This window comes from Pelmatolapia mariae, linkage group LG7, assembly GCF_036321145.2.
Source record: "Pelmatolapia mariae isolate MD_Pm_ZW linkage group LG7, Pm_UMD_F_2, whole genome shotgun sequence".
Taxonomy (NCBI): Eukaryota; Metazoa; Chordata; class Actinopteri; order Cichliformes; family Cichlidae; genus Pelmatolapia; species Pelmatolapia mariae.
The window spans coordinates 40,728,764-40,739,779 of record NC_086233.1 but is presented as its reverse complement, the minus strand read 5'-3'; the positions used below and the strand labels follow the sequence as shown (position 1 = coordinate 40,739,779).

The window sequence follows — 11,016 nt, the reverse complement described above, 5'->3', positions numbered from 1 at the left end:
CTGTAGGTTGTGTTAGTTAAGCTTCCCATTGTCTCCTTAGATTCCATTGAGCTGTGTTCCCCGGTGTTTCCTATCTCCGTAATTACCTGGTGTGTATGTTGCCTGGCTTTCCCTTTGTCTTCTGCCAAACTGTGTGTTTCTTTCTCCTGTGTCTCAAAGTTAGGTTTCTCTCTTTGTTCATTCCTCGTATTATGATTCTCAGCAATAAAGCTGCTTTTGAGTTTCCATCTGGCTTTCTGAGTCCTGTGTTTGTGTCCAACCCTGCCTGCCACACAGCAATATTTTCTCAGCTATTATGTTCAACTAATAATTTTTCAGTAGTGGTTAGGTCTTGTAATAATTCATCAATAGCTTTTAGCCTTTAGTTTTAATCATTCATCACTTTACCTACTTCCACTGTGTGGAGATACTATTAGCTATTACTGTTATTAATACAATTGTTTAATTACGAGAAAATATTCATCCAGTTTTCCCAATTACTCATCTACTTTAATCATTTTTGCCTCCCTTGTTTATAGATAACTTTCAATGAATTAAAAATGGTTTTAATTTTTATTAATTTGTATTATTTTCTTTCTTGCTCCTTAAGTTCAAGTTGCTATCACAAACAAATGCACACCAGTTTTGTTTGTAATAGTTTATTTGCCCTACAATCATCAATAAACAATTGAAATTAAGTTCCTGGAGATAGAGTAGATAGCAAAGTGTTTAAATTAAATAACAGAATAATTACAGAACAAAGATAGTAAATGAATAGCCCAGAGTTAATAAGAAATAAGGTGCTCCTCAAAATAAACAGCAAAGAGGAGTTACTCTTCCTTGAACTGAGATAAGCTTTCACACTGAGGAAGGCAAGAGCTGACATCTCTGTGCATGTTGCTCTAAAACTAAAAGCAAATGAGAGCTTTGAAAAATGTAAAAACAACTTCATCATTGCCAACCCGTTTCTTTTATTGACACGCCAGTGAGACGCACCTAAAATTTGTTTCTATCGCAGTCCCTCTGGCTGAAAACAGCAGGGTGCCAGCTGGCTTCTCTCCACGATGAGCTGACACAAGAATGTAAACAGACCAGAGTGGCCAGCACGACTTCACAACCTGATGAAGCTGACACCTTGAAAAACTGGGTTCACTAACCAAAATATAAATGTGATCTTATGAAGCAGCTGATGACAGGCGTGACTTTAGATGTGCTGAAATAGCTGAACTACATATTTCTTTCTTCCCTCTATGCATTATAACCACTTGGATTTTTCCCCGTAGGCTAAGGTATGGCAAGTGTCCACACCTTGCCAGGTTCAATTAACTCCCACGTTTCACTGAACAAAAAACTTATTATACTCTGCTGTGATCCCTAAATAAGAAATTCCATGCCGGCTACAAACACCCTTTCAGTCTGAGATCACGTCAGTCTCTCCTCCAGCCGAGCAGGTTCCAGGGTGGCTCTCCTGTCTGCTCACTGGTGACTCCCCATCTGCGCTCTGCGGTATCCGAGGAAACACTGGAGGTTTCCCCGTACGCGCTTGTCCATTGAATTTTAGTCACGTCCAACAAAAAGGGCAGGAATAACTTCACTATACAGGACTCTGAGAGAAAGACCCCGTCCTCCCAGTTTGCATCCACGCCTCCCTCTCTGCTTCCTATATTATCCTTTTTTTTTTTTTTGTCTGTTTCAACGTGCTAATCTCTCCAAACGTGAGGACAGCATGACAGGAGGACTGAAGGACGGCGAGACAGAAGAGGTAAAGTATAGCTCTCAGCTATAGTTCTTTTAATTTGTGGTTGTTTGTTTGTAGCTGACATTTACTTTTCTTACAGAAGCTGATTATCCCCCCCCTCAAAAAAGAAAAAAAAAGAAAAAAAATGCGTTCACGAGGGAAAAATGAGCGCGCTATGTTTCAGTCCTTATCTTGCGCTCTGGCACCCAGTCATGAGCACTTCTCCCACACAGGCTAAGAGAATGCGAAGGTCGATGCAGTTTACATTAGAATGTGGGTGTGAGGATTTTACCTGCTAAGTCCTCTTTCAGCACAGTAACCGATTATTTACGCACAAACATTTAAACTGTACATTTCCATGCGTTAAACAAGGGGGAAACAAATCCTTTTTTTTTTTACCGTAAAATTCTGAATTTCAGTCACAAATCTCCCCTGTCCTTTAATGACAACTGAAGTCGTGTGGTGTGCGTAATAACATAAGGTGCTTGACTCGTAGGATTGAGGAGGATCATAGAAGCCAAAGGGGTCTTTACGCATTTTTAAATGATAAAAAACCACAGGTCCAGTAAGTTTTTGCATACTTAATGTGAACATATTACAAATGACATTGCAAATATAACTGAATTCGTGATTTTCTTTACTTTCTAAATATATATTTTTGGTGTAGGAAGAGTATTAATTGGAGATTCGCTCATATTTAAAAATAACGCCTTTGCACTTTTCTTAAAAGTGTTTCCATTGCCATGGGTAGACTACACGTTGAATCAACTGTATGTCATGTTAACATACTGGATTAGTGTCTGGGTGGTGAGGACCCCTTGCGGCTGGATGAAGGGGTGTGGTACTTTACTTTCTATTCACTTAAACCCATCCCTGTTTGTGTGGAAGCCTGGTAACTTGCAGCTCCAGTCGCTCTCTCTCTCAGCGCGCTACACACTATTCCTTCTCCTCTTCACCCTCTTCTCCTTCTGTCTCCCCCGGCTCCTTGCAGGAGTTTCTGCATTCGCCGTTTATCCGAAAACAAGGGAACATATATAAACCCAACAACAAAGACATGGACAACGACAGTCTGAACGAGAAAACGATGGAGGATGTCCACACCAAAGAGATCGACCTGGTCAACCGGGATCCCAAACACATAAACGACGACGTTGTTAAGGTGAGTTAAACCTCAAAGACTGGTAACTTCTGAGCTTTATGTTTTTCGTCCATGGCAACCGAAACCACCTGTTCCCGAGTTTACACAGGGTTTACCTGTATGACAGGCGCTGTAAACTGAAATAATCTCTGATAAACGATGTCCATTTTATTTCTATGAGCTGTCAAACAGGTTATCTGCGCGTCGGACACGCATGCAGTTCTTTTGCGCACCTTTGCTATGCGCCTTGCAAGTGTTACCACTCAGTGTCTTCCCCTATTAGGAAGAAGCTTTGCAAACGTATTAAAGATCATTGAGCTGCGGCGATACAATGGCATGCAGTCCCCTTGTGTACATTTGTTTGTGGAGTGGGCTTGAAACGTGAACGTCCCAACTTCGCTCCAACAGAGGAAACATAACCAATTTCCTGTTGTTGGAACACACATTTCCCACAGTCCTCGCATGCACACGCCTGTCTAATGGGAAAGTAGAATTCTGTCCATAACAGAGAAGTGTCGTCGGATAAATACTCAGTACTTATTTTTGTTAAACGCACAGGGAGAGATGTTATAGCGGCAAAGGAGTGGTGCGCTGCAAGCCACCTGATTCATCTGTGTGGGAGAGAGGAGCAGCAGCCGTGTGCGCCCGGCGGTGCTCCTCTCCAGCTGGTGCATCTGGTTACATCAGAGTGGGGTCAAGCAGCTCCCTGCGTGTTCAGGAAGGGTCAGATCTTTGAAATGCCTGAACTCTGCCTTGTTAAAACAGGGAAACACCCAAGTGGGCGATTAGTATGAGGGGATCCCTCACCACTCCTTATCCTCCCTTCTTTCCTCCCATTCTGCCACTGCCCCCTCCGTTTCCTCCCCGCATGCCTATAGTTGCGTCAGAGGAGTGAGTCCATTTGTTTCTTTTTGTTGGCAAATACAAGGTTTTCAGTAGAAATAAGTGCCCATTGCTGCTGATTTAACTAATCAGACCATAACTACTGAATATAACCTTTCTCTTTAAAAAATATATATAAATGTGGTAAAGTTTCATCCCCTGCCAAATTGACTGATGAAAACATACTGACAGAGCATTTTGATTAAAACAACCATAATACACATATACAAGGAATGCATTAAAAATGTTGTGCTCGTTTAATTTTCTGTTATTACATGACACTCATTTCACATACAACCTGCCCAAACAAGTACATTTTGTCTTCTATTTCTCGTTAAATATTTGAAAACACTTCGTTTTTATGGAATTTATCACTGTCTGAGAGGCATGTGTGTCACTGCCAGTTTGTGCATTTTTCCCATATGACGCACAAGTCTATATAAAATGTGCTATGAACATGATGAATTCACATTTTTGTATGAAAACGCTTTTTCAAAATATTTGTTGCTGGGTTTGGAAAGAAAAAGACTCTCATTCTCTAGTTTTCCTGTTTGCTGCTTCTATCCCAACTTCTTCCACCACTCTCTGGCTGCTCTCTCCCTGCTCTCCTCCATTGTGACAGTGAGTCAGACTCTCCTTCCAGTCTCAGAATAGAATGCAGCTTCACGATTGTCCCACCCCTCGCTAATCAAGCCAACAGACTGCTGCTGAAATGACCTGACAACACATGTGCATACACTGTAAAAATGAACATGCTATAGGCAGCGTTTAACGTAAGACGCCTGAAACCTTCAGCTTTTAACTAGCAGTAGTAAACATCTATTGGTAGTAATAGATGTTTACTAATAATACAAAGTAAACTGATAGTAATACTTAATACCTTGTCTTCTTGCGACTTAGAGACAGTATCAGAATCCTTCTTTGTAATAGATTATACTTAAAAAAAAAACTTTCATATTGAGTTAATAAATCCCAAAAGAGAAGCCTCTGGGTATACTTTATAACGAGAGGCCCTTAGGTACTCATCGCCTCCCTCTGGATTTTGAGAGTAAACACTGATAAGTTTGTACAGTGTGCTGTATACAGCAGCTCTGAGGTGCTCTGAGGTCAGTGAAACAGCTCAGCCAAGTGGAAGCGTGCATTCAGTATGCCCCAATGAAACACACAAGCAGGGAATCCCTTCCAGCGACGCTCGCGCTGCAATCCACCATGACCACATGCAACCCTCAAATGCTGGACTACCATATAAATCTGTAAAGCACGCATTCAAACACACTGCTTAGATAGCACACAGACACAAACACACAAACACTGCATTCTTATAATCAAAGGTGCACTCCTGTTGCTGCTGCAGCTGGCCTCAATCACCTGGCCACATCAAACAAGTTCCATTACTGCCATTCGTTTGGAGTTTCTCCTGCAATGATTTTTTTTTCCATCTGGAGGAGTTGTGGGATTTTATATGGGAGAGAGGAGGAGCTTAGGACCAGTAGCGAGAAGACTGAAAATGCCCCCACTGGAGAAAGTTTTTTAGAGGGAGTTGTGAAAAGTTTGAGCTCTGGCAGCAGATCTGAAGTCTCTATGGTAAAACTGAAAGGAATGAAACACTCCCACTAGGACTGCAAAGTCTATTTTTGGTCCACTCTTAGTGGTATTTTTACTTATCTGCCTCATTCTGGGATTTTTAGTTGATTACAGATGCCTCTGGGTATGGGATCTTGTTGTATGTAAAGCTCACATGTCCTGCTTTGATAATGTCTGTGCTTTTTATAAGCCTACGCACTCTGGTGTGGGCTGAGACATCATGCGCTATTAAAACCTTTTCAAACTCAGTGTAGATTTGTTTCCGTGCAAATGGCATGCAAATCTAACAAAGCGTGTAGAGCTATGACAAAAAATACATGCAAAAGATTCCGTTTTATTTTTACTCGTGTGGCGCCAAATAATAACAATAATCATTCCAAGACACTTTTATATTGTGGTATAAGCTTGTGTTTTGATCCAAAACAAGTCGTGTGTAAATCGTTGTGTTCTGCCACCTAAAATCAAACACACTGACCACTAAAACCCTCCAAATAGTTCTGTAGAGCACTGCACTCTGACCTTCTTCTCCTGGAGCCCACTTTGTCTATTCAAGCATAGTCGACAGCCTTAAGACAGAGCTCCAGAAATAGAACATGACCTTATTTACTCAATAATACAGTTGCCTTGCTGACTGGTCACACGCTGGCCTCGAGACTCTATTGTTTCATATCAAACTTCTCAATGGAGGTCCCCTTTTTTATTTAGCACAAAAGTGTTATTTTCTTAATGTGACTTGCTTATTTGCTTATTGAACTGAATGTTCTTCATTCAGGAACTGCTAGTCCCTAATCCTACTTTAAACATGTAAATAATTAGCTTAAACTGCCTAACATAACTGGATAACAGATGTTTTCTATAAGGGATGCCCATATCACTTTTGGACAGTCGGAATTCAAACAGCATTCTTGCCAAAATCCCACTTAACACTTGAGTGGCTTACAAAGGAAGCCTCTCCTGAATTACAGCAAAGGTAGTAATGATAACTTTCCTCAGAATCGTAAATGAATAACAATACTTAAAAAAAAGAAGAAGAAAAAACCCAGGAAAAACACCAAAGAGCACCATTTTATGTCAGGAACTCCCCACCACCCTGCTGTGGTTGTTTGTGCCTCTCTGCAGAAGGCTCTCATTTAGTCTCAAAGTTCTGGAAACTGGCGCCGAGTTGGCCCACTTTAAAATTTGTAGCTGTGGAAAAATTAAATGGACGGCGGGCTGGTTTTGTGGCTGCAGTCAGTTTTATATTATAAGGCTGTAGTGAGCTTCGCCAGTTGGTGTTGTGAGAGACGCTTTGTGCTGCTTTCAGGATAAAAGAATTGGACTTACAAGCTGATGTTTCAAGGCAAGAAAAAAAGGCTGCCCTGGATGTGAGGAGTGCTTTTGCTAGGACTGTAAAAAGTATTACATTCACCCCAACATAAAGAATAACAGCATGGCATTAAGTCCTAAGACACTCACTGTTATGAACTTCAGTGACTAGTATGTGATTTGGAGCCGTGCATTATATTACAGATTTCTGATGTATGGATGCTGTTGCAAAATTAGAATCTTCAATCCAGTTTATTTATTCCAGATTTTATATAAAAGTTGCACTCTGGTTGCTGTTATCACATTATTTGTAATACAAAATATTACGTAATATTAAACCACTTGGAACATTCTTATTATATTGGCAAATCTTAACCGATTACTGACAGTCTGCAAATTTACATTACATGTAACATAATAATGGCAAGAAAAGGAAAGATTAAAAGCAAAGTGAAAATATTAAAAAGATTTTTGAGGATAAATATTTTCAAGTTGACTGGTGGGAAGGGCTTAGAAAATAGAAGGAAGGAGTTGCAGGAGAGCTATTTTTTAGATCTAAATTTCTATTTTATGCTACTTTAAACAGGAGAGAAAGAAATGCATTATTTATTTAGCTTATGCCAGTATAGCTCTCTAACTTTCTATATGTATTTTTTTAAATCTAAAAAATACCAGAAGGTTATATATTGTCAGCTCTGGATTAAGGGCAGTTACATATACTATTGCTATTATCAATAAATATCCCTATACAGTAATAAATACACTGCAGAAAATCTGTATCACTTTTTAGTAAGATCTGAAAGTGGTCAAGGTCAGACAGTTTGTGTAAGCAGGAGTCACATCTTCCAGATGGTGCATCTCCTAGGAATGAAGCACTTCACTTTTCCATTTCACTGTTAGTGTAACACTAGATATTATCTGCTTGACTTATTGGTATTGCAGCTATTAGACCCCAGTAGCCCAACTGCTTTGACATGACACAGTCTCCAAGTAACTGTAAAATAAATATTGATTTGGGGCTCAGAGGCCGAGGAAGAGGCTGACCGGGAGAGGAAGGTAGGTTGAATAAGCACTGAGATGCCACTTTTCCCTCCATTCTTTAAACACCAGCAATCAGCCTGTGCACACTTGCATTGAGTTTCCTATTAAAAAGAAACCTAACAGGAGATGGAGGATGTAGCAGAAACCCAACAGCCCAACAGTTCATCTACCAGTAACATTTCCTATTTTTTCTGTGTGTCCGGTCATTTCCAATGTAGGAGGCACGGGAGAAAAAAAGCCCCTGGGCTGATTTTCAGAAACTGAAGCTGATACCAGAGATAGCATTTGTGCAGTCAGTGTATTGGGTGGGGCAGATGCTGGATTGCGTACCAGTCGCTGCTAGGAGAGCTATAAATCTTGTCAAGAATCCCACCCTCCAACTCTGCGAAGCTGACATATTAACAGGGAGTGAAGTTGATTTGTGTGGAAATAATGAGCTCGGATTTGACAGCGATAAAGTTTCCGTAGTGGTTTCATTTGCGCCATATCAGAACTCTTGTGAAACTCTGTTGGCATGGGATGAAGGTATTTAACAAGTCAGAGTGTTGAGTTTCAGCTGAATGTGGTGCTGATATGTTTTTGTGTGTCTTAAAATTCCATTTTTCACACAGGGATAGTTCACCGAAAGCTTTGTATTCTCATACAAAGTTTTTACCAGCAATTTCTAACTCGTCCACTTTCATCTTCCTTAGGTTGAATTTGAAGATGTGATTGCAGAACCCGCAGGGACCTACAGCTTCGACGGTGTGTGGAAAGCCAGCTTCACAACCTTCACTGTCACCAAGTACTGGTGCTACCGCCTGCTGACGGCACTGGTGGGCATCCCCTTGGCGCTGATCTGGGGAATTTTCTTTGCCATCCTGTCCTTCCTGCACATCTGGGCCGTGGTGCCGTGTGTCAAGAGCTACCTGATCGAGATCCACTGCGTCAGCCGCGTCTTCTCTATCTGCGTGCACACCTTCTGCGACCCGTTCTTCGAGGCCATGGGCAAGTGCCTGAGCAGCATCCGAGTCAGGATGACCAAGGAGGTGTAGCATCCCAAATCAGGAGGAGGATTCAAAAGAGGGCCAGAAGAATGGGGTGGGGCGACGCAATGGAGATGGGAGGGGAGTCAGAACAACAACCAAAAAAAAACCGAAAGAAGACAAAGAAAATAAATGGAAAATGTGTTGAGACTTTTCCAGAGTGGGGTGGGGGCTGGGTGGTTGTTTAGAGGTAAAGGGGTGCTGTGACATGGCACCTAACCCCACCTTTTTCTAACAGCTGTTTTCTCCTGTTTTTTTCTTTTTCTGTCTACGTTAGTATTTTTTTTATTTCTCACTGTTAAGTTTGTCAAGCAGGCAGCCAAGCTCCATATCTTGTTATTAATTTTGCTACATCGTGTAAATTCCTTCCATTCTTACTCTTTGTAGAGAGCCTTTCAAATGGATCGATCCGTGCGAAGAGGGACGTCAGCATCTGCTGTAACCTCTCACGCTTGTGTTTGTTTTTTGGAGCCGTAGGGCAGAGTAGGATTGTCGGGAGGGGGGGATGCTGGGGTTGCATAGGTTCAAACAGGGAGAACGAGTGAACGCTGCCAAATTCTGTCTGACTCAGCAAAAAAGAACAACCACATGGAGCCAGCAGCACAGAAGCACCCCTCCCTCTGCCCCACACGCCCACTAAAGTGACCTCCCACCCCTCCCCTCTTTGCCCTGCTTTCCAGCAGTCTGACACACTGAACCTGCCCTCGTTTCTGCATGTACCTGCATCGCCATGCCAGCAGCTCACCGTCCACCGCGCCCGTGACACAGCCTGACTGAAGCTATCTGCATCTTCGCTCACTCGCTCTCTACACCAGCTTTTTGCTTCGCCTCTGCCTCAAATGAATTTTCTCAAGTCTGACAGAGAATCTCTGAATCTTACAGAACCTGATTTTATTTTTTACTCTTTTGTTAGTTTTTTTTTTGTAAGACAAATTTAGACTTTTTATTTTTCATTCAGGCTCCACGTTTTATCATCATAGCTCCATAGTGAATGAGTTTTTTTTCTCTACACTATGAAAATGAAGAACTTGAGGAGGCTTGATTACAGTGCCATTGTTTTGATATCCTGTATGTACTGTATGGGTGTTTATTCATAAGACAAGACTTCCAAAATGATTCCAGTGCACTAATCTATAGAAAAGTATTGGTAGTGAACAGTACTAATGAAAGTCTCCATGTTCCTCCATTTCCTAATACAGCAGAGTGCAAGCAGTTAATTTTGCACACTGGAGATTAACGCTGTGCAGTGAGGAGCTCGTGTGGAGATGTTCACATATTGTGGTACTTAGGTTAATGCATTGGAATAAAGACAATGTTTGGTGAAATGTGCCCACTCCCCATTTCGGTTTCCTTTTTTTTTGTTTTTTTGTCTGCAGTTTTGTTATGTGGCCTTGCTTCCTGACTGTGGACACGATGCTAAATAGCATTAAAATGACACCTCCCACCCCAGGATGGGTGAATTTGTGGATGGGTGAGAATGGGGTGGAGAGAGGGTTGTGTTTAACTGAGACACTAAGCTCGCTTTGACTATATCACCTTTAGTCTACCTGCTGTTTTTTCACAGGGATGATAATATCAAATCGAGATGGTTTTTTTTAAAGCTCCAAAGGTGATATTTTTGTATAAGAAATGATTTTTTTTCTTCCTTGCTTTTACTGTACCATATCACGCTGTGCACATTAAAATTTAATATAATCCGTTGTGCATTTGTTTATGTTTTATTACCTACAGTTTTATTACAAGCATGGATAAAGTGATCACTAGCATGTGCTTCCCCATGAAAGTCAGAACCTAACAGTGGGCTGCTTGTTCTTTTATACTTGTGATATTGAGTCATAGCAAATCTAATTGTGTAATGATTCACAGTAGATACTCGGTGACTGGTTTCATTGATGTGCAGTGCAGAAACCAGCCAGTTGGGATTACTTTTGTGGAAAAAAATACATACAGTAAGAATGAAGCTGGAGCGAGAGATGAACAGAAAAATCATTTCCAGCAGCAGTGCCCTGCAAACCCTCTCTAGTATTTATTTGTATCTCTGTCTCTGTAAATAAGGCCTAATGCCTCCAGTGTTGCCCATAGGCTGTTTTTCTCCAAGAGCCTGGCACACCATTTCCATGGTTACTTGGAAAACAAATAAAGTGTTGAGCAAATCTTGTGAGACTGGAGTCCACTCTCTTAAATGTATTCAAGTTAATTTACAGTAAGCAAGCACATAATTATGCTGCCCGAGGCAGACCTGGATTCACACTTTAAACAGTATTGTTCAGCAGTTACATCTGAGGAATGAGGTCATGTTAACTTAACAGTGGTTCATTGTTTTA

At 41.2% G+C, this 11,016-nt stretch overlaps 1 protein-coding gene across 1 annotated transcript; it reads left to right on the top strand.

The window, feature by feature from the left end:
• Window positions 1-1,631: 1,631 nt before the first annotated feature.
• cav1 (caveolin 1) lies at window positions 1,632-10,389 on the top strand. Its single transcript, XM_063479103.2, has 3 exons — window positions 1,632-1,741; window positions 2,709-2,876; window positions 8,360-10,389. The coding sequence occupies exons 1-3, from the start codon at window positions 1,706-1,708 to the stop codon at window positions 8,699-8,701; spliced, it is 546 nt and encodes a 181-aa protein (XP_063335173.1). The 5' UTR covers window positions 1,632-1,705; the 3' UTR covers window positions 8,702-10,389.
• Window positions 10,390-11,016: the final 627 nt, after the last annotated feature.

Excerpts from the sequence above, each read along its gene's own strand:
- cav1 (XM_063479103.2), top strand. The coding sequence starts at position 1,706 with ATGACAGGAGGACTGAAGGACGGCGAGACAGAAGAG. Across the intron at positions 1,742-2,708 it reads AGGACGGCGAGACAGAAGAG|GAGTTTCTGCATTCGCCGTT; the intron begins GTAAAGTATAGC and ends GGCTCCTTGCAG. Across the intron at positions 2,877-8,359 it reads TAAACGACGACGTTGTTAAG|GTTGAATTTGAAGATGTGAT; the intron begins GTGAGTTAAACC and ends CATCTTCCTTAG.